At 54.2% G+C, this 22,248-nt stretch overlaps 3 protein-coding genes across 3 annotated transcripts; 2 read left to right on the top strand and 1 right to left on the bottom strand.

Moving 5' to 3' along the window:
* Positions 1-11,739: 11,739 nt before the first annotated feature.
* BJ171DRAFT_160468 (TH1 protein) lies at positions 11,740-14,736 on the bottom strand. The gene is made up of 10 exons (XM_053105870.1): positions 14,473-14,736; positions 14,147-14,254; positions 13,809-13,954; positions 13,583-13,697; positions 13,316-13,385; positions 13,067-13,182; positions 12,835-12,956; positions 12,623-12,743; positions 12,276-12,506; positions 11,740-12,086 (listed from the first exon to the last, which is right to left on the bottom strand). Exons 1-10 carry the CDS (start codon positions 14,548-14,550, stop codon positions 11,883-11,885), a joined length of 1,311 nt encoding a protein of 436 aa, XP_052961418.1. The 5' UTR covers positions 14,551-14,736; the 3' UTR covers positions 11,740-11,882.
* Positions 14,737-14,848: 112 nt separating this feature from the next.
* BJ171DRAFT_551954 (phosphoribosyltransferase-like protein) lies at positions 14,849-17,144 on the top strand. The gene is made up of 4 exons (XM_053113055.1): positions 14,849-15,242; positions 15,471-15,835; positions 16,065-16,236; positions 16,386-17,144. The coding sequence occupies exons 1-4, from the start codon at positions 14,995-14,997 to the stop codon at positions 16,813-16,815; spliced, it is 1,215 nt and encodes a 404-aa protein (XP_052961417.1). The 5' UTR covers positions 14,849-14,994; the 3' UTR covers positions 16,816-17,144.
* A 955-nt stretch (positions 17,145-18,099) lies between these two features.
* Positions 18,100-21,678, top strand: BJ171DRAFT_593535 (DHS-like NAD/FAD-binding domain-containing protein; the record flags this gene model as incomplete). Its single annotated transcript, XM_053114520.1, has 12 exons — positions 18,100-18,128; positions 18,308-18,410; positions 18,584-18,640; positions 18,768-18,896; positions 19,203-19,262; positions 19,418-19,835; positions 20,094-20,362; positions 20,505-20,549; positions 20,647-20,653; positions 20,831-20,910; positions 21,005-21,180; positions 21,414-21,678. 12 exons carry the CDS (start codon positions 18,100-18,102, stop codon positions 21,676-21,678), a joined length of 1,638 nt encoding a protein of 545 aa, XP_052961416.1.
* Between the last annotated feature and the right edge of the window lie 570 nt (positions 21,679-22,248).

Below are 22,248 nucleotides of genomic sequence, written 5' to 3'. Positions count from 1 at the left end.
ACCCGACCCGGAAGCGAGTTCTTCTTGTAGGGCTCAAGAAGAGACACATGGAACACCGGGTGCACCTTTATGTCCTTTGGCAAGTCCAGGCGGAAAGCCAATGTCCCGACGGCCTCGAGGATGGTGAATGGTCCAATCCTCTGGTAATCCAGCTTCTTGCTTGGGCGAGTGGTGCTGATGTTACGAGTCAGCACCCAGACTTGATCGCCCGGACGCAAGTCGGGAGCCTGGGACCTCCGGAGATCTGAGAAGTGCTTGTAGTCAGACTTTGCCTTCTCAAGATTCTCCTTCAACAGTGCCAGGTTCCGCTGGAGATGTTCAACCCTCTCCGTGGCAGAGGGAACATCAGGGCCGCCAGCGACAACGGGGACTTCGAACCTTGGGTGGAACCCATAGGTTGCCAAGAATGGCGAGGCATGTGTTGACGAGTTCTCGAGGTTATTGTAAGAGAACTCGGCCAACGGCAGCAGCTCGGCCCAGTCATCTTGCTGATACGACGTGTAACAGCGCAGGTATTGGTTGATGACCTGGTTGACCCTCTCAGTCTGTCCATCGGTCTGGGGATGGAAGGCCGTGGACAGACTGGTTTGGATCCCGAGCTGCGTGCAGAGTGCCTTCCAGAACCGAGAGGTGAACTGACTTCCTCGGTCTGAAACCACTGTGTCGGGGAGGCCATGGAGACGAAAGACATTGTCGAGGAACAGTGACGCAGTCTCCTCCGCCGACGGCAGTGAACGCCAGGACATAAAGTGTGCCATCTTTGTGAGGCTGCATACCACCACAAAGATGCAGGTGTGACCCTTGGACTTTGGCAGATCAGTGATAAAGTCCATGGTCAGTGTCCCCCAGGGTCGATCGGCTGTCTGGAGTGGCAACAGGAACCCAAACGGCTTGTGTCGCGGAGCTTTCGAGCGTGCACAGGTGTCGCACGTCGAGACGTACTCTTTGACATCTTTCCGATAGGTTTGCCACCAAAACTGTCGCGATACCAGAGCCAGAGTCCGTCGGATGCCTGGATGACCCACAGCGACTGGGTCATGGCACGACTTGAGCGCCGGAACTCGGCACGACTCTGGGACCACAATCCTGTTCTGGAAGGTGAGGTACTGGCCATTCCAGACGAACTTCGGGTCACGACGGTATTTGTCTAGACCGGGATCCCGAGCCTGCTCTTCGGCTATGAGCTGCAGCAAATCCACAGGGTCACTGCGACTTGCAACCGAAGAGCGGGCGTCTCTGCTTCGGAGCACGCGTATCACCGCGGCAGGATCGAGAAGCAGAGGCGGATCCCTCGACACGGAGGCCGACGAAGGGATGTAGTCCGAGCGACGAGACAGGGCATCGGCCTTGCCGTTCCTCGCACCAGGACGGTACTGGATGCGGATGTCGAACCGAGACAAGAACTGGGACCACCGTGCATGACGCTGGTTTAGGATGCGAGCCGTTGCCAGGTACTCCAAGTTCTTGTGATCGGTCAGAACGGCAACGGGATGCTGGGCGCCTTCGAGGTAGTGTCGCCACGCCTCGAAAGCCTCCTTGATCGCCAACAGCTCTTTCTCGTATATGCTGTAGTTACGTTCAGCATTCGAGAGTGTCCGCGAATGGAACGAGCAAGGATGAAGGCGATCATCAGCACCCCGCTGGGAGAGCACGCATCCAAGCGCAAAGTCCGACGCATCTGACTCTACGACGAACGGCTTGGATGGGTCCGGATGCACCAGAACGGGCTCCGAAACGAAGGCATCCTTCAAGGATCTGAATGCTTTATCGGCTTCGCGGGACCACTGGAAGCCATGCGTCTTCCGGAAGAGCCGAGTCATGGGCCCCGCGATCTTTGCGTATCCATCGATGAAGCGTCGATAGAAGTTCGCAAACCCGACAAAGGATCGAAGATCCGAGATGTTGCGCGGTATGGGCCAATCCAAGATCGCAGAGAGCTTGGATCGCTCCATACCGATGCCCTCGGGCGAGACCATGAAACCAAGGAACGAGACCGAGGTTTTGGAGAACTCGCACTTCTCCAGCTTGCAATACAGCTTTGCAGCTCGGAGCTTCGAGAGGACCTGCTTGACGTGCTCTACATGCTGCGACGGATCAGCACTGTAGATCAAGATATCGTCAAGATACGCAATTGCGAACTGGTCCAACTCGGTGCGCAGGACGTCGTTGATGAAGTGCTGGAACGTCGCTGGCGCGTTGGTGAGCCCAAAGGGCATCACCAAGTACTCGAAGTGCCCATATCGAGTACGGAAAGCTGTCTTCCACTCGTCCCCGGAGCGGATGCGCAGCAGATTGTAGGCTCCACGAAGGTCCAGCTTAGTGAACACCTTCGCGCCTCGAAGTCGGTCCAGCAGCTCGCCGATCAGCGGTAAAGGGTAACGGTTCTTTACCGTGATACCGTTCAGTGCGCGGTAGTCAACGCAAAGACGAAGTGAGCCGTCCTTCTTCTTGACGAAGAGGATTGGTGAGCCTGCTGGGGACGACGAAGGACGAACGAATCCCTTGGCAAGATTCTCGTCGAGATAGTCACGCAGAGCGTGAAGTTCGGGCTCGGACAGTGAGTACAGAGGCCCGAACTTTGGCGACTTGCCCGGCTCCAAGTCAATGGGGCAGTCATAAGGGCGATGCGGAGGCAAGGAGTCAGCTTCCTGTTTAGAGAAAACAGACAGGAAGTCCTTGTACTCCGCAGGCACTTCGACAGTCGCAGTGCTCGGCTCGTCAGTGGGCAGGACATGGACCTGAAAGATGGTCAGGGGTTGCGTTCCATGCCTGCATGCATCCAAAGACTCGCGCATCGAGCGGTAATCAATGCTGCAGACGCGGAGAGGAGCGTCCGAGCTGAGAGGAGGGGCGTGGACAAGGTCAGAATAATGTTCGACGGTTACTTTATTCTGAACAATGTCCGAAGAACAAACAACAGGAGGAGGTACATCAAGGAGGGAAAGAGAACTGACAACAGAAGAAGGGGTTTGGGAAGAGCGAAGGGGTTCGGGAGGAACAAGACAAGAAGGGGAAGACGAAGGTGGGAGCGTAGGAGAGGAGCTTAGATCAATCAAAGGAGTGGAATCATCAAGAAGGGGAGTGACATTGGAGGAAGTGGAGCAAGACGAAAGAGAAGTAGTGCATGGAGAGGGGTCGGAATCAACAGAAGGAGGGAGACAAAGAAGACCGCGAGACCAGACAATCTTGGGCTCGGCGGTGCGCAACCAAGGAAAGCCAAGGATAAGTGGTTGATGTGGAGACCTGATCACATCGAACCGAAGGCGTTGCGAGACGTCCCCGAGAATCACCTCGAGTGGAGCAGTCTCGCGGAGGATGGGGCCAGACGACAGCGGCTTACCATCCACGCCTTCCACTGCCAAGGGCGAAGCCTTGGAGCAGGTGGGGACAGAGTGTCGAGCAACAAAGTCCTCGTCGATAAAGTTGCCAGAGGCACCAGAATCGACAAGTCCTTCGCACGACAGAGAATCACCAGAAGGAAGACGAACAGCGACGGGAACAACCAACGAGCAACGACGAACAGACGAAACACAAGACTTTGGTTCGGTACCAGCTTCGGCACCAGGGTTGCGGCTAGCACAGACAGTTAACTTTGCCGAGGGTTGGCAGGACAGCTCAGGTATTTGCACCTGTGGATGAGGTGCAGTTCCCAGTGACACCAGAGGTGCCACGGGTACTATGCCAGAGCTGAGAGTGTCCGCCGGTCCAGAGGCAAGGCGAAGCTGTCCGCACATCACTGCTTCCCCAGTACTTACCAAAGGCACCTTACCAATGTCTTCACTTTCGGAAGGCGGTGGGCACGGCTCCGGTTCAAGGCCTTCACTTAGAACCGGGCCTGGTCGTTTCCCGAACTGAAGTCTTGCACTTCTCCATCTTCGTAAACGATGGTGCGGATGATCCTCGGGCCGGGAGGTCCAGGGGGCGGTCCGGTAGCTCTGGTAGATCCAAACTTGACGGGGCAGTTTCGTACCAAGTGGCCCTTCTTGCCACAGTACAGGCAGAGTCCAAAGCGGCGGCGGCGTTGTTTCTCCTCGGCGGTCAGGGGTCCAGAGACGGCAGAGTCCACTTGCATGGGCTCGGAAACAATGTAGGAGGGGTGCGGCGGAGCGAGGACGGGCGCGGGAGCGATGGCGGGAACGGCAGCGGAGGCGGAACCAAAGGCGAACTGGGAAGACCGGTAGCGGGCAGGCGTGCTTCGGCGCTCTTGACGGCGCTCGCGGATTCGTGCATCGAGCTCGTTACAAAGCTCGATGTACTCCTCCAGATCTCGTGGCAGAGGGCGAACTCGCGAAAGTTCGTCTCTGACATCATCCGACAAGCCAAGTCGGAAGAACGAGATCTTTGCACCGTCGTTCCAAGTCGTATCGGCGGCAATACGAAGGAACTCGGATGCATAGACTGCGCACGGGCGGTTGCCCTGAGACAGTGTGGTGATCACTGACTCGGCAGTCCTGGCCCGATCAGGGTCGTCAAACACTTTGGAAAAGCGTTCTAGGAAATCGCCAAAAGAGTTGAGTCGGGGATCACCCATCTCAAGCATCGGAGTCGCCCACTGGAGAGCCGGTCCAGTGAGCAGACTAATGACGAATCCGACCTTAATCGGGTCAGCAGGGAACCGGTGGGGCTGCATTCGTATATACAGTTTGCACTGATTTACGAATGCCCGGAACCCTTGCCGGTTACCGTCGTAACGGTCCGGCATCTGCACGCTGTACCCAGCGGCAGGAGCATCGCGAGCTGTCCGGAGCTCGGCGAGCTCGGCCTCCAAGGCACGGAGGCGGTCCACGAGGGCAGGATCCATGGCGGGACTGGGACTGGGACTGGGAAAAAAAAAAAAAGCGAGGAGGTTCAAGAACAGGAGAGCGAAGAGGGCTCAGACACAAGTGTGCTTGAGGTTCGGACAGGACTAGGAAAGGGGCGGGGCTAGGAGCGGAAGATACCAAGCAGGTGGTATCAGTAGAAGAGAGTTCGAACAAAGTGTAAGGAGTGAACAAGCGCAAGGACGAAGACCAAGTGCTTGGTATGAGCTTTATTAGCTTTTAGCCCCGAACACCAAAGAACAAGTTTTGTTCGAACTGGTGTTCAACATAGGCTCAGACATGCAGGGCTATTTATAGACCGGGAGAAGGTCGAGGGGCAAAAGTGGGCGAGAAGGGTGGAGCATCACAGAGAAGCGAGAAGGGGGTGCGAGAGTGGCTGGTGTGCAAGCGAGAGAGGCTTGGCACAGCCCGGGGACATGTGCCGAGCGGTGGGGGAGGCAGGAAACCAGTAGACGCGGGTGGCAACGGCGCGTGCTCATGCATGGGGGCAAACAAACACGTGGGGACTCATGATTGGTGCGGAGGGCGAGAGCATGCGGGACAATCTCATTGGTCCGTTGTGATGCTGGTCATCACAGCTGTATGTCCCAGTCGTCTTGGCTGGTCGAGGCGTATGTCCTCAGGTATTGCTCGAGGGTGCGGATCGTCCGCTCGGACTGTCCATCCGTTTGTTGGTGGTGCGAGGTTGACATGTTCAGCTTGGTGCCGAGATGGTCGAACAGACTTGTCCAAAACAAGGAGGTGAATCGGGGGTCTCGATCACTGACGATGGACTTTGGGAGGCCGTGGTGCTTGAACACATGCTTGAAGAACAGCAGTGCAAGGTCAGGCGCGGAGCATGTCGTCTGGCACGGCACAAAGTGTGCCATCTTGCTGAACCTGTCGACAAAGACAGCGATTGCATCGTGGTCCAACTTGGTCGTCGGTAGATGCGTGATGAGATCCATGGACATGCTGGTCCAGGGGCGGTCGGGAACAGGCAGGGGTTGCAGCAATCCTTGCTCTCGGGTCGTGCGTGACTTGACCATCTTGCAGGTATGGCAGGACTCGATGTACTTCTCGACGGTGCGCTTCATTCCAGGCCAGTATGCGACTTTGGCCAGTCGGTCGTATGTCTTCTCGACTCCAAAGTGTCCAGCGAGGGGCGAGTCGTGGACCTCTTGGAGCAACTTGGTCTTCAACGACGGAATGTCCGGCACACAGACACGGCTGTCCTTCTTCAGGAGGAGCAGGCCATCACGCACTGTGTACTCGGATGATTCGTCGTCCTTGGGGAGCTTAGACACCTTTCGGAACAGTTCTCCGAACTGTTTGTCGTTGGCGATGTTGTCTCGGACAACATCCAGCATCGTGTTGTCGACACTGACAGTCGACTCGTACAGTGACGCCAATTGGTAGTCGGGGCGTCGGGACAGTGCGTCAGGCACCACATTGAGTTTGCCTTTCTGGTATACAACCTCGTAGTTGTACTCGGCGAGGAACTCCATCCATCGCGCTTGGCGTCGGCTCAGGTTCTTCTTGGTGTCGAGGTAACGCAGTGACTGGTGGTCCGTCACAATCTTGAAGGGCTTGGCGGTACCGTGGAGGTACACTCGGAACTTCTGCAGCGCGTAGATGATCGCAAGCTGCTCCTTCTCGTGCACGGGATAGTTGATCTCGTGTTGGGACAGTTTGCGCGACTCGAAGGCAACGGGCCTTCCCTCCTGCATCAAAACAGCTCCCACCGCAAAGTCGGAGGCGTCGGTGTGCACGGAGACATCCGTGTTCGGGTCGAACACAGCGAGGACAGGAGCGTTCGTCAAGGCGTGCTTGAGGGTCTCGAACGCTTGGCGTTGTGGGTGGTCCCACACGAAGGGGCACTCTTTGCGGAGTAGGTCTGTGAGTGGACCGGCAGTGCGCGCCAGATCGGGGATGAATCGGCGGTAGTAGTTGACGAGACCGAGAAACGACTGCACGTCAGAGACGCATGCGAGCGGCGGCCACTCGACCACAGACTTGACCTTGGCGGGGTCGACTTCGATTCCTCTTCCTGAGACAACGTGTCCCAGGAACGGGACTTGATTCTTGAAGAACTCACACTTGGACAGTTTGGCATACAACTTGTGCTCGCGTAGCTTGGCCAGCACGCGGGCGACATGACCTTCATGGGTCGCTTCATCCTTGCTGTACACAAGGATATCATCCAGGTACACGATGACAGAGTTGTCGAGCTCTTGGCGGAACACATCGTTCATCAGCTGCATGAACGTGGCAGGTGCGTTCGTCAATCCGAACGGCAGCACTAGGAACTCGTACAGTCCGTAGCGAGTCCTGAAGGCGGTCTTGTGGACATCATCCTCGTGGATGCGGATCTGATGGTAGCCTGAGCGGAGGTCTATCTTGCTAAAGACCTTTGCTCCACTCAGACGATCCATCAACTCGTCGATCCTGGGCAACGGGTAGGTGTTCTTGATGGTCTGTTTGTTTAGTGCGCGATAGTCGACGCACATCCTGAGATCACCTTCTTTCTTCTTGACAAAGAGCACTGGTGCACCATACGGTGACTGGCTCGGGCGGATGAACCCATGGGCGAGGAGGTCATCCAACTGGCGCTTGAGTTCGTCCATCTCCGTCAGCGACAGTTGGTACGTCGGTCTTGACGGAGGCGACGAGCCTGGTTCGATGTCGATGCGATGATCGACGGTGCGTTGGGGTGGCAGGCATTGTGGCAACTGGTCGGGGAATACGTCCTTGTACTCGTCGAGCAGCTTGGTCACCACAGGCGGGGGACCGGGACCGGCTTGGTCGGTGTCGTCGACCTCACGCACGACACAGAGGAACGACGTGTCCTTCTTGATCAGCCTCTTGAATTGCATGGCTGAGAGGAGAGGTGGCATGTTGGGTGAGGCCATGCCCTGCAGGACAATGTCAGGGCCAACACGGACAGTGCGGCCTTTCCAGTCGACGACTGGAGTCGGCTCGGCACGAGCAAGCCAGCTCATGCCGAGGATGGCATCGAACTTGGTGTCGATCACTTGGAACAACAGGACAGGATGGTACTTGGGATGGAGGGCCACTCGCAGGACCACTTGGTGTGTGCACTGCTGCACACGATCGTCTGCAAGCGCCACACTCATCGGCGACTTCTTCTTGGTTGCATGTATGTTGAGCTCCTGGAGCAAGCGTCTGCTGACAAAGTTGCAGCTTGCTCCAGAGTCCACCATCATTCGGACGGTGTGACCTTGGACGGTGGCAGGGAGGTACAGCAGGGACTCTTCATGGTCCTCCTGCACAGCCTCCTGCACCATGACTTGACTTGGGGGAACGGGCGACACTTGGTCTTGGTTGGCTTCATCACGGCCACTCGGACATTTTGGATAGGGTTCGGCCATTGCGGGGGCCTGCGGCGTCAGCACGCCATTGCACACGACGTCCACGGCTTGCGGACACATGTCGGAAGCATCCGACACACACGACTTGACAGGGGTGAGGGCACAGGCGGTCCTGTCCCTCAAGGGTTCTTGATTTTCTTTTTTGTTTTGGTTTTCAATTTTGGTTTTCTCTTCACGTTCGTGGAGAGGCAGGCGGCTTGCGCCACCATGCACCTCTCGCACGACGCACAACACTTGGTTTGTTTCTCCTTCGGGGGAGGGGGCGAGGTGAACTTCCTCTGGAGACGCGTGGACTGCATTGAGCAATCCACGGCGTTGGTCTCCTACTAGGGCTCCAGAGCCACCTAGTAGGGTCGGCCGTTTCCCGACTTCATGGGGCACTCCTTGGCCTGGTGTCCCGGTCGGTGACAGAAGAAGCAGGAACCATGGCGGAGGTCCTCCTGCTTCTGTCTGTCCTTGGGGGAGACAGTGGCAGCTTGCTGGAACCGGGAGCGGGGAGGGCCACGAGCCTCCATGGCGTTGACGTCAACGTCCATGGGCTCAGGCATGGGTCTTGCGGGCGGGGCCGGGCGAGGCGGACGGGCTGGGACGTGATGAGACCGATGGCCGCCTGCCAGCTGCGGGTAGAACTGGCGGCCATGGTACTGGACGTTGTCGAGGTTCTCGGCAACGTCCATCATCACGTCCAGGGACTTGCGGGCATCAGGGTTGCTGGCGATGTACTCTCTGATCTTGGGCTTGAGGCCCTTCTGGAAGAGGTACATCGCATCAGCAGAGCCCAGCTCCTCAATCTGGGAGGAGAGGTCTTCAAACTCCTCGATGTAGCGGGTCACAGAACCACGCTGCACGAGAGAGTATAGCTTGTCACGGGCAATGAGTTCAGCATTGGGGCTGCCGAAGCGGCGACGGAGGCGGTCCTTGAAGTCGTCAAACACACCTTCGCTCTGCTCGTCGAACCCTTGGCGGCGGTACCAACGGTACGCCTGGTCCTTTAAGCAGAGCTTGGCGGCGACGATGTGGTGGGTGGGGGCGACTTGGGCAGCATCGAGGTAGTCCTCGAGTTGCTGCAGCCAGTCCTCCACCGAGGAGGAGCGGCTCTTCCCAGTAAACACTGGGGCACGGAAGGTCTTGAGGAAGGCTTCCGGAAGTGGGCGGGGGTTGCTCATGGCAGGGGCAGGCTCCAGGGACAGAGAGGAGAGTCGGTCGGCAAGAGAGGCGGGATCCAGCTTGAGGATCTAGAAAGAGGACAAACAGGACGAAAACAAGACGAGGATTTCCGATGCTACCATGTAACGTCCACTACTGGGACGTTGGGGCAAGACGGGGAGGGAGGGGGTACAAGACAAGACAGGACGGGGCAGAACAGGGCGGTGCTAGGCTACTCTAGCGGACGGGTGAGCTCGGGGAGCACTTACGTTTATTCACGATAAAACCGAACTCCAGACAAACGGGGGGAACGGGGGCAACCCGCAGGTATACCCTGCGGTGGCCTGCCTGCGGTGCGTGAAAACGCAAAGCGCAGCACAGGTCACGACCCACTGCGCCGCGCAGTACGCGCAGTACGCGCAGCACAGCGTCGGAGATACCATCTCCTACACAATTAGGCTTTCTACATACTATGCTTCGTATTTTATCAACTTCAGATCTCTATATTGCATTCATGCTGCCCCTGTTTGCTCTGGAGCCCCATTTCCATTGTGTTTGTATTGTCCGTCTATTCGAGATTTCATCCTGCATGAAGTTCTATTCATATTTCTCTGACTTATTGTCACTTATCTGGCAATCCCCCACTCGTTTCCTTACTTAGACTCCTATCGTCGTTGTTTACAATATTCTGATACAGTATCCACTGATTTCATAAGGCTTCTCTTATGTGTATCTATCGTATTTTCCAGGATCATCATGATAGCTGTGCAATCAAATTCCTGAGCTCTTCCATTTATTCCTGAATGCAAATTTCCCCAAAAGTACAACATGGAAACCCTACCCCCAAAATCCTTGCAAGGTTTTGGGTTAGCATATATTACCTTTGATATCCCAATGTGTGAAACAACTCACCCTCGTTATCTCTAGATTCTGAGCCGCACTTTCGGAGTTTCCCTATCTCCAGCATTCTACTCTACTTCAGGAACCATTTGTTTGGACTCGAAAGCCAAATCGTGTGACGCGCCATTCATTACCACGTGCAGTATCAGGTCGGAGCTTGAATAGTTCTCTGGAATGCGAGAAGAAAGCGCTCAGCGCTGAACCGAATAGACCACCTATCTTTCCTTCTGAATGAACGTTCTTGAGTCATCATCCCAAAAAATGATTATCAATCATCTTGATGACCATAGTTCCAGTCAGATTATTCCACTCTGGCCCTGTCCTGCTCTCATGTCCATTTACTGACACTACACGAAGCTATTGTGCACCATTTTCACCCTTCTGATCGGTTTATATATGTGGTGTTCTCCTCTTGATCATGTGCATAATTTTTTTTTGTGGAATTGATATTTTGATCATTCATTTTTGAGCACATCTCAGGGCTTATTCAAGCAATTGACATTCCAGTTTGTCACCCTGTCAATACGACTGTGAAGTTGTGTTTTGATGTATCGGGAATCGTTCGCATGCGGAACAGTCAATTTTCACTGCAAGTCCCTGTACCCTGAATCCAGTCCTTCACGACTTCCAGATTATGTTACCATTCGGTATTAACATGGAAACGGACTGGAGCCCATCGATATGCAATGCTTGATTTTACCTGAATGTTCGTATTACTCCGATAATTTTTGTGAGATCACAGGATATCAATCTGATCCATTTCAATCACTCCATCACACATAAAAATGCCAAATATGGCCATTTTATGATATATTGTTCCTGAATATCTGCCGCTGGGATCTGCAAATATCTGAACTTGAAACATCAATCACAACCCCGGGTTTCAATGCCAGCGATTCAGCTCTTCCAGAACGAAACTAGGCAGCTGTGCCGTCATCACCCCCCACATCAGCCACTCCCACGTATTGGTTTAGGGAACGCAGTCTCAAATATCCCCGTCTCCATTGTGGAGATGATCAATTGCATCCATCTTCGGAAGCGGCTGTCTTGTTCTCAATCAAGACCATCTTAACATCACTCTCGGTTCCCGACCTCATAATAGTCGGGTCGAACGGGTCGCTCGTTGTGTTTCCCTTCGCTTAGTCGTATTGGCTATGGCTGAGCTATTAATGATTTGTAACCCAGGCTCTGCTTGGATCTGTTGCATTTTCCATCTCTCTCTTCCACAATTGTTTCCAAAAGCATGCACAACCGTCAGTCTCCATCGGCACAGGTCATGATCGATGTTCGTTTTCGGAGCCCACAAATCATGGATATTCACTACTAAACAAGGGGGCTTTTGCTTTGAATATGCTGCCATTCGTCAGCAGGTGTTCTGTTGGTTCATGTATGCGCTGGGAAGATACTATCATTTTCAATTCCGATCCATTGCCGATCGTACCCTTGTATTCAGGACGATGCAGCCCACAGCAAACCTTGGGTCGTATCGAGCCGCGGCGCAACTCTCACGCGATTGAGTGAGTGGAGCCCTGGGATTCTTGAAAAACATTTATCGGCTTTCGCAATAAACTGTCAATTCTGCGGCATCTGGGGTTTCGTCGGACAGGCTCCACAGTTTGGATTTCTCGAGATTGTGCCAACGAGTTCAAAGGGCATTCATTTCTGCGGCCAATGCCTGTGCCTGTGGAGGGAGGTCGTTGAGAGGATCCGCGCAGGCGGCCATAAATCTGCTATAATGATCGATCGACTCGGGTCTCCTCAGTGGGCTCCTAGAGTCCAATCCATTGATCATCGCCAACAACGAAAGTGCCATTTCTCGTGGATAGGGCGGCTCTGTTCGTTCAAGTAGCTATTGGAGGTATCGATTATATCAGCCCGACAGTTTCGGCAGAAAGTTTGGACATCATGCATGTTAAACGGTTTTGCACTTCTCTGTGAGTGGGTGGGCAGTCTCCCAAGCCAATTTTGAGCAGCGCAACGCCCAGTCATAGTGGCATTGGTGGCAAGATTTTGTCCGTCCATCGAATGACTCACTTACCTTCTTGATAAAGTATGTCATCACGGTCTCATCAATTTCCTCTGATTGTTTTTCAAAATACTCGATAATCGGAGATTGATAGCCAGCACCAGCCATGAAAAGAACTCGGTCAACGAAGGCATCCTTGAACCTTGAGGTTATCAATGGATCTTTTCCATCGAAGCTCTTGCGAAGATTTTGAGTCCAGATATCAAAGATGCGAGGACGCTGGAATGGCCTCAATATTGTCGCCTGGAGAACCGTTCAAATACCGAATCAGACCATACGCACGGACAACGACAGCGCAAACTTTTTTTAAGTAGCATCATTCAGCCCTCATGAATGATCAGCTCGTTTCTCAGGCCCACCTCGTCTAACAAATAGAAAATGAGAGGCGTGTCACCCATCATGATATCCGACTCGATGAAACCAGTATCTTCCAGCATCTTCGAAATCCAATGTAGCAATGCCATCGATGTTAACGGATGTCTGCAGGTACATGTGTTTGATCAGCCAATTGACATTAGTGCCTTTCGTTCAAAACCCAGTTGAGCTTCCTAAATCCTCTCTCGCAACTTACTCGAGAGCTTGTAGAAGTTCTGGAAATGCATTTTTAACCTCGATGGTGCTAGTAACGCGTTCAAGTAATCCCCCAAGTTCAAGTATTCGCTCCTTCATTGGTTCCACCCTACTTGTATCGAGCTGCCGTCCGCGTCGAATTAAGATAGAGCGATAATGAGGGACTGCCTCTCTCCAATTGTTGGCTCGAAGCCACGTCTTTGGTCGGATCAACAATGCCGTCGCGCACTCACCGATCCGTCTGGGAGTAGAATGGCACTCGAGATAAATGCCAATATGAAAGCTTTTTCGCTGGCGTTGGGAACATCGGATATCCGCATTTCTCCGAAAAGATGTATAACCAGCGCATCTATCAATAGATTCGCTCTCGGTGTCAGAAGCTTCACATCTCCCCAAAAGCCTACGAACGGTGCCAGTACACCTGTCGGGGTTGACTTGGCCCCTTGAGATCTCACCACCAAAGAGTCGGCTTTTATACTTACCCATAAATTCTGCCCGCCGTACCAGATCCAAGCTCGGGGAAGCCGATGAGCTGACATAGAGCTCAGAAAACTGGCAATCCGTGTTACTATGGGCCCGAATATCGAGCCAACATCGACCCCAAAAGTGTACGAGTCCGGTTTCCCGCTCAATGCTCACCCAACTCGCGCATCCCGTTTCGGACTACTCCTCCGAAGCACTCGAACGGCACTCGAATGGCACTCGAGAAATGAACTAGTTGGATGATTCGAAGCCCATCACGAACGTACCTTCTGCATATCTCCCTGTGACAACCGACCTGACGTCTCCACATTCGATATAAACAGTCCTACCTCTCTGGAAAGAGGGCCGATGCAATTCGCTGTTTCTCGGACGACTTTCGACCTTGGACCATCCAATTAAAAAAAAAATTACCATAATCAGCTCCATTTGACAGACTCATGGCCCGCACTGTCCGGAACCAATGTGGGCTCGTCTCAGCGTTGCGGGTCTCACCTGTTGCTATATATCATGTGAACATGCTCCTCCAACATTTCGGAGACGCGCGAGAGTGTTGTGTGGCCTTCAGTGCCGAGAGCTATCGCCCGATGGAGAAGAGCCTGTGCAATAATGTAGTTGAACTCGCTTGCTGAGCACATGGGCTGAGCGTCACCGTCCATACCGTGAGAATTGCGTCAGTAACTTATCAGGATCCTCGAGCCCTTTCTATGTCAATTGGATTCAGAATCATGAGCTTGAAGCAATACGAAGTATACGATTGGCGCAATACTGATAAGACCGTCGGTACATCGACAGGTCACCGGATGTGAGGCCCTTGCTTCATACACCCATACCAGCAGCATCTCGTTCACGAAGCTTTCCAGTTGGGCGGGCGGCTGGCTGGGAAGCTCTCGCGCGATCTCGACAAGTCGAGAGCAAAACTCGGCGAGGTGAAGGACGACCTGATGCCGATGTCGATGAGAATGATGGGAAGGCAGCAAAGCTCGATCTCATTAGCGAATGCATGTTTGCTCTCGATATGGCGTCGATCCTGGCCCCCAATGCATAGCAGGAATGCTCCTGTCCGCGTATACAGGGACTGCCAGGCGCCGGCTGCGAGTTGTCTGGGCGCAGCATCCGAGCCATCAGAACTCGCCCGATAAGCTATTCGCCGACTCACCATGTTGGCCTGCGGCTCAATGTCCTCCTCGGGTCTGCCGGTAGCCAGCGCAGACCCCTCCAATGCCGATGTGGCCATGTGTGTCGGGATGATCGATCTGGGCAGAGCCGCTCGCGGTGTATGGTGGTGCTGTGGGGATCGGACTGGCCGTTCCCGTCCTGGATCCGGCGATTCTGGTCAGAGCACTTTCGGCCGTGGATGCTGCTGATCAGCGTGAGGCCGCAGATCCAGACGCTCCTTGCGATCACCAAGGAGCTCCGCCTGATGGCTCGTGGCACGCTCTTAATATGGCCCCTTTTGGAGCGGTCTTCCTGAACCCCGCCCGGCATCCTGCAAGAAAAAACCGCTTGGCTGTCCTTCAAGCACCCTGGATTCATCTCCACCAGCCCTCTCGGCCACGGCCTGCAGTATTCGCAAGCAAGCTCTGCCGTCTGTCCTCGGGCTCTCATCGCAGCGACTACCCGTCAGCGCCACGCTTCAGCACCCTGCCGACTTCCGCAACGATCCTTGGCGACTGCACACATGCGCGACATCAGCATCTTCTCAGGCACCTCGCACCCGGCCCTTGCAGAAAAGATCTGTCAGAAGCTAGGCATACCCGTGTCGAGGTGTAAGCTCTCAAAGTTTTCGAATCAAGAGACCAACGTTGAAATCTCCGAATCTGTGCGCGATACCGATGTCTATATTATCCAGTCTGGATGCGGGCACGTCAATGATAACTTCATGGAGCTCCTCATTATGATCGCTGCGTGCCGAACCGCTTCAGCACGGTAAGTCTGGCGCCCCTCCACTCGTTATTCCATCGCCGCGGACGCGCCTCTGTCTTGGCAGTATTATGCCGATATCGCATCGTGGCCAACGCGCCGTTTGAGCAAACCCTGCGGCCGCGGCTCTTCCCGAACTGCTGGAGGTTTATGGCCACTGCTTGGGCCTCCTGGCTCCGATCGCGGCTCACACAAGTGGTGCCCTTTATATTCATTGGGTTTCTGGTTCTCTAGAAAAGTCACCGCGGTTATTCCGTGCTTCCCCTATGCCCGTCAGCCCGAAACGCCTTATAAGCGGAGCGGTGGCATCAGTGCGCGTGTGTCCCCTGGAGATGCCGAGCGGCTTTCAAGCATGACGGGCGGCCATGCTCCACTTTCGGAAATTGTCGGCACGGTCCACAAGGATGAAATCGTCGTCGACCACGATCTCTCATATTCGAGTCCCCAGCTCTTTCAAACGAGATCATCGTCTGTCCAAAGCCTCGACTATTCATTGAATCCCGCAGCCTTTGACTGGGGTAGCTCGTCGACAAACGGTGGATACAAACACTGGACTGTTCGGTCTGGAACGTTGATTGCAAATCTGCTTGTCGCTGCCGGTAAGCTTTTGCGGCTCGATCTGGAAACGCCTCTGTACTCTGTCGAAAGCCGCTGCTTGCCGGCTCTCTTCTTGTCGTATCCCCAAGCCAGCCCTACCGACCAAGCGTCTATTATGCTGCGTGAAGCTCTTCAATGCCAAGCCCCCGCGGCTTTGGCGCCGCCCCTCCTCGAACGTACTCAAAACAGCCCGCTGATCATCGCAACTTTGATGTGTGCATCAACATCCAGGCGCCGATCATATCATCACCATGGACCTGCACGATCCTCAATTCCAAGGCTTCTTCGATATCCCTGTGGATAACCTTGTCAGCCAGCCTCTGGTTGTCAAGTACATCAAAGAGCATATCCCCGACTACCGATCGGCTGTAATTGTATCGCCTGATGCAGGCGGCGCCAAACGGTAAAGTATGTCCACGGATTCAGCCGTGTCGACCTGATCAAAATACCGACGCACCGAATCCGCCAGCGTCCTATATAGACCCAACCTGAGTTTGGAAGTATGCAGCGGCCCGCCTGACAGACTCTCATCCCGACCATACTTGCCTATAGAGCCACAATTGTAGCGGACAAACTCGGCATGGATTTCGCCCTGATCCACAAGGAGCGACGCCATGCTGCCAGCTCGGCTACCGATATGATGCTTGTCGGTGATGTCAAGGACAAAGTTTGCATCCTCATTGACGACATTGCCGACACCTCTTATACCATGACGAAAGCCGCGGCCCTCTTGGTAGAAAAAGGAGCAACGAAGATATACGCTGTGATTACCCATGGTATCATGTCCGGTAATGCCATCAGCCGCATCCAAGAATCACCGATCGACGAGGTCATTGTCAGCAACACTGTCCCACAGGCGACGCACATGGAACAATCTTCCAAGATCAGAGAGTTTGATGTGGCTGCCATTTTCGCCGAAGCCATTCGTCGTATTCATAACGGCGAGAGTGTGTCATTCTTGTTCGAACAAGTTCCATACTAGATTTCTCCCGCTCCGGCTGCGTGGATCAGCATCCGAGGCCTGAAAACATGTCTCGAACCGAGAAGCGCGGCTCCTCAGAAGTGTGGAAGTCTTGTATCCGACGAAATGTAATCTGTTCATATTTTGATCAACGCTCACGCGCTCGATGAGTTCCTTCCAAAGATCCTGGGGTCTAGGACCTCGGGGTGTATTGTGGCGGCTCTTCGGTGGACCCAACCACGGGTATTCATTTGCTTCGTGATCACAACAGTGCCCACCACCCATGGCTGCGGATATATGTCGTGGAAAGCGCCATCCCGAATACAGTCAATCCAGGATTTTGAGCATGGATCAATTTTTGTCACCGGAGACCATTGCGCGCTGGCCATGACTATTTGTCAGTGTGTCGAAGGACACCATTCACCGCCGGCGCCGAGGACACAAACCTGATGACCCACCCCGTGCCCCGGTTCGAAGATCCACTTTCCTTGAGCAGGCATGTCCAGTCATTCGCACCCTGATTGAACACGACCCGTTCCAGACTGGTCCTGTGTTGCGATGCAAGCTCGGGACCATCTCCCAGAGGAAAGTGTCCCTCTCCCTCTGCCACACTGCCATCCACCGAGCAGGACTCTCCCAGACAACTGTCTGATTGTGATGGACAATGCCAGCATCCACATGACAGGGGCTGTCCTGGACTGCGTCGAGCACCAAGCGGCCGTCGACAGGATGTGCAAGGCCGTCCTGAAGCACGCTTGAGGGAGAACGATGTGGTCATCGCCATTGGCAATGCGTCATGGTGTCAAGGCAAGGGCTATGCATCCAGCCCTCGGAGGTAGCGGTTTGCTCGGTACTTTGAGCAGTGCAGGTCGAATAGAGACCGGAGAGCGACCCAATGCCTCCACTCGGAGGTGATTTGTTGAATTGCATGTGGCTTTGTTGGGCACAAGCCGGTACATACTACATGTTCATGGAACCATGTGCGTTGTCCCGTTTCCCTGAATAAAGTGAGCCCCTCGAACGATGGCTGATGGTGTTCATGGTCACACTAGATGGACATGTATGTGCTTTGGGTCCTGGAAGCTTGCCACAGCCGAAAAGAGCCCTGGTCGCTCCTGTGCGAAACACCATGTTCTCTCGAGGCTCAATGTCCCAGAGGGTCAAGGAGGCCGTGGCAGCCGTTGTGCCAGCAAGAACAAAAGCCGCGCCCGAAACCTCCACCTCATCCCCTTTCCCAATCCGCTGTCTGTCCCAACAGCGTGCGCCGCTGCAGCTCCGGTCAAACCGCCCAAGGCCCAGCAAATCATGAATCGCTACAACCGTCCTGTCTCAAGGTCGGTTTCCATCAGCCCATGCCGCCAGATTCGATCCTTGCACCACCCGATCGATGTTGGGATTCCAGCCACGATCCAGTCACGTCAGCAGCGATTGTCAATCCTAAAGCCCTATGAGCGCCAGCTTTGCCTCCTAAAGTGCATCCTCTGAACTGATTTACTCAAACTGCGCTCTCTAGGCCAACGGGAAGTCGATATAATGATGACTTTGGCTATAGCATGGAGCACCAGAACGACGAGCAGGTCGATCTGCTCTCGCAAAAGACCAGTCAACTTCGAGAGGTGAGCCAAGAGATCTTGCTCGCAAAGGGCTGTTGAGGAGTATCATGGACATCTTCAGGCATATCGCCCGGAAACCACCAGGGAGAGGCAACCAGGACCGAGAACTGGACCAAAGTTGAGTGCGAATGGAGCGGCTCAGTCATCCAACCGGCCACTCCCACACATACCCTCAGATTACTTTGAGCCTCGGAGACGAGGTCCGCAACCAACAGGAAATGCTGCGTGGAATGGTAAGTCTTTCGGCCGAGTTGGATCCAAATGATAGAAAGCATCGCCCCAAGTTGGTCCATTCGATATGTTGCTTTGAGTGGTGCGCTTTCCCCGGCTGATGGTCGACCGATCGATACCCTTGGCTAGGAAACGCAATTCGGAGCGACAGGCGACCTCCTTGGCCAGTCGATGAAGCGCTTGCAGCAAATGGCCAAGACACAGACCGGGCGGTGGTTTCTCTATATGGTCCTCTTTGTGTTGGTTGTCGTGCTGTATGTATACTTCTTTCACATTAGAAAGTAGATATAAAATCACCAGCCGGACCCTCGAGTCCGCTCCTGTGACTGAAGTTATATATTTTTTGCGCACCACCCCACCGTCGAGCTGAACGTTCAAGAAAACGCACTCGGCCGTGGAGACCCGGGCGCATCAAGCATCGCTGGCGCAAGTCGGCATTCGCCACGCTCACGGGGGGTGTTCGTTGTCGGGCCTGGGCGGGAACCGAGCAAAGCGCCGGCTCGCCGAATCTGGCCGGCCCTGTGAGGGAGGACCTTGGCTTGAGACAGCATCTTGCTTGCCCAGAAGCGCACTCCAGAGAAGCCCATGGATAAGCCTCTTGAATCCGACCCACGCCTGCCTCAGGTATACTGCCTCCTGATTGCACCGACTCCTCAAATCCGGGCGATTCCGCCGGCCAAGGGAGTGCCCGGAGGCGGCTGCGATCCTGGCCTATCATCGGTCCATCGTAGATCTCATTCCCTCTTCCCCTGCCCTCATCGGCCAATCTCATTCTCCAGGCCGAAACACACCACACGTTTCGTCCATCGATGAAGCGACTCCGATCACAGGATGGCAGTGCTTGGCACACTGCTATCTCGCCTGATTCCAAACCACCGTCGAAGGAAGATTTCAAGAGGCGAAAGCGGTCGAGCCTTGCCGGTGACGAATGCAGCGCTCAAAAGCCCGCTGGGTTACCTGCCAATGGCGCTATCGAAGATGAAGACATAGCGGCTCAAGAAATCAACAGCGGCAGTGGTTCCATGGGGGACGACGACGACGACGACAGTCGACTGGGATCTGTCTCTTCAAATGGAGATCTTGATGACCTGAATTCTGGCGAGGACCCGCTACTGGATGGCTATGATTCGGATGCCTACGACTCGGATGACCTCGAGTCTCTGGCACTGGCTCTGAAACAGCGAGGACAGAGCTTGGGTGAGTTGATCTTGGCCCAGCCAGACGCAGGATCATGCTTTCGTTGTTGAGCCATTGCGGTTCCAAGTGCCGCTAGAAGTCAAGACAAGTCAGCCGCCACCTCCGCAAAATGCATGGGCCCTTTGATTCAGCCTATCCGGGGCGCTTGAGTGTCCCGGCAGATTCAGCCGGTCTTGGGGAGATGAGGCTCTGCTCTCCGATCGATTGGCGACAAGCTTCACTAACGAAGTACCTTGGGCCCCTTCTGATTCCGCCCAGATATTCTGCATATTCTTCTTGGGCTCTCACGACGACCCAAGCTTGCGCACATCAATACCATCGACGATGCCGTGCGGCTCATCAAAGAATCACACAACATTGTCGTTTTGACTGGAGCAGGCGTTTCGGTTTCATGTGGCATCCCGGATTTTCGATCAAAGAACGGTATCTACTCACGACTGGACGAATTCGAGCTTGAGGATCCCCAACAAATGTTTGATCTTGAATATTTCAAGTATCGGCCTGAAATTTTCTATTCATTTGCAAAGGTATCGCCATTCAAGGCATTCCACCGCATGCCCATCCTCTCTCATGAGATCCCGGCATAGGGACACGAGCAGATGCGGCAAGAAGAATGCACCGGCTCAGCAATCGATCATAACAGACCGGTTCTGTCGCCATCATCTCTAGGAAATCTTTCCCAGCAACTTCAGACCCTCGCCAAGCCACATGTTTGTGAAGCTACTTGAGGAAAAAAGGAAAGCTGTTGAGAAATTACACGCAAAACATCGACACGCTCGAGCAAGTTGCGCAAATTGGAAATGTGGTTCAGTGTCACGGTATGATGAGGGCTCCTGGATATCTGTTTGCTCAGGTGGCAAGGCGTCGCTCCAGTTGATTGTCCCGAAAATGCTTCTCTAAAGCCAAGGAAGGGACAACTTCCTCAGTCTCCACGCACCCACACAAAGAGCTCTGCATGGCACGATCTAAATATGTCTTCGACATCGTCACTCTAGGTTCGTTTGCCACAGCGTCATGTATCGTATGCAAGCATCAAGTTGACGGAAAGGCTATCAAGGATGATATTTTGGCCAAGGTACGGGAGCTGCGAAAGAACTACTGGTGCTTTGAGTAAATATCCGAGCGGTCACGAATTCTAATGATATGGCCCCTCTCCTCCACTGCCCAAGACGGTACCCTTGTGTCCCAAGTGCCCTGAGGAGGCCGACGGCATCATGAAACCTGATATTGTGTTTTTTGGTGAAAAGCTCCCGCAATCATTCGATGCTGCCTTTGCCGAGGACCGCGACAAGATTGATCTACTTATTGTCATGGATCCTCGCTCAAAGTTTCACCAGTGGCCAACGTGAAAGGTAGAGCACTAATCTACCGATGGCGAATACTGGCTGCCTCCATCCAGCGGAAGGTTCTTGGATGAACAGCAGTAGTCCTGGGTTTTTGACCTATATCTCCTTCAAATGCGCCACTAGACCACATCCCCCGGGATGTCCCGCAAATTTTGATCAACTTGGAGGCGCTCCCGCATATGGCCGGATTTTGACATCCAACTACTTGGATACTGTGACGTCATTGTACAAGAGCTCTGCCGGAGGCTCTCGTGGAGCCTTCCAGCCGCGCCACAGTCTCTAAGGGCGACTCGGTGTCAGCGGTCAACGAAGCGGCACCCGTCGTAGCCGCTCCGTTTACCTTCATCCCTCCCAACCGGTATCTCTTCGAAGGCGCGATTTCGGCCAAGCTGATTCAGACGCACAATTGGATTCCGATGAGCTGTCGCCACAACCCACAACTTTTGGTAGAACTGAGAGCCTCGGTGACTTTGTCCAACAGCAATATGCCGATCTAGACTCCACGTGTCCATAGCACCCACTGTATCTGCCAAATACCACGAGGAGAACTCCCAGCTCTTCTCCAGCAAGGTCGGTGCGCATTCGTTCTGTTTTTATGTGCGCTTGGTTCACCTCAAGAATAAATTTGAGAGCGCATCACCACAATCACTCGCAGAGTACCTTGGCATGTCTCTGAAGGGGAGCACATGTATATTGGGTCAGCCACTCTTGCACCACTCAGGAATGGCTCATCCATAGCTCATTGACGCCGCTTGTTATGGTCGTCTTGATTGGACTTGCTCTGGCGGTGTGGGGCCACTTGAATGAGCGAAGGAGCCTCATATGGCGGAGAGTGGAGGCATAGCCGTGGTTTCCAAGGGGTGGATGGTTACTGTGTGTGTATTGCACTCGTAATGAAACCGTGATGCCTCATTTCCCCCTGAATACAGTGTAACTTCCTCTTCCTCCACAAAACCACAGCGCCCGGGACCCAGTAAAGGAGAATCCAATACAGTTATCTATGGATGGCCATGGCGAGTGGCGGACAGATGCGTGTATTCCTGGTCCGGGACTGGAGTCACTGGCAG

The sequence above is a fragment of the Polychytrium aggregatum genome, assembly GCF_025602895.1.
Source record: "Polychytrium aggregatum strain JEL109 chromosome Unknown BJ171scaffold_279, whole genome shotgun sequence".
NCBI classification, from domain to species: Eukaryota; Fungi; Chytridiomycota; class Chytridiomycetes; order Polychytriales; genus Polychytrium; species Polychytrium aggregatum.
The sequence above is the reverse complement of the archived record's forward strand: the minus strand, read 5'-3'. Positions and strand labels throughout refer to the sequence as shown.

Coding starts and splice junctions, on each gene's coding strand:
- BJ171DRAFT_160468 (XM_053105870.1), bottom strand. CDS start 14,550: ATGGCCACATCGGCATTGGAGGGGTCTGCGCTGGCTACCGGCAGACCC. Junction 13,183..13,315: donor ACGGCGGGCAGAATTTATGG/GTAAGTATAAAA, acceptor ATCTATTGATAG/ATGCGCTGGTTATACATCTT. Junction 12,744..12,834: donor GAACTTCTACAAGCTCTCGA/GTAAGTTGCGAG, acceptor ATGTACCTGCAG/ACATCCGTTAACATCGATGG.
- BJ171DRAFT_551954 (XM_053113055.1), top strand. CDS start 14,995: ATGCGCGACATCAGCATCTTCTCAGGCACCTCGCACCCGGCCCTTGCA. Junction 15,243..15,470: donor TGCCGAACCGCTTCAGCACG/GTAAGTCTGGCG, acceptor CTGGTTCTCTAG/AAAAGTCACCGCGGTTATTC. Junction 16,237..16,385: donor GATGCAGGCGGCGCCAAACG/GTAAAGTATGTC, acceptor ACTTGCCTATAG/AGCCACAATTGTAGCGGACA.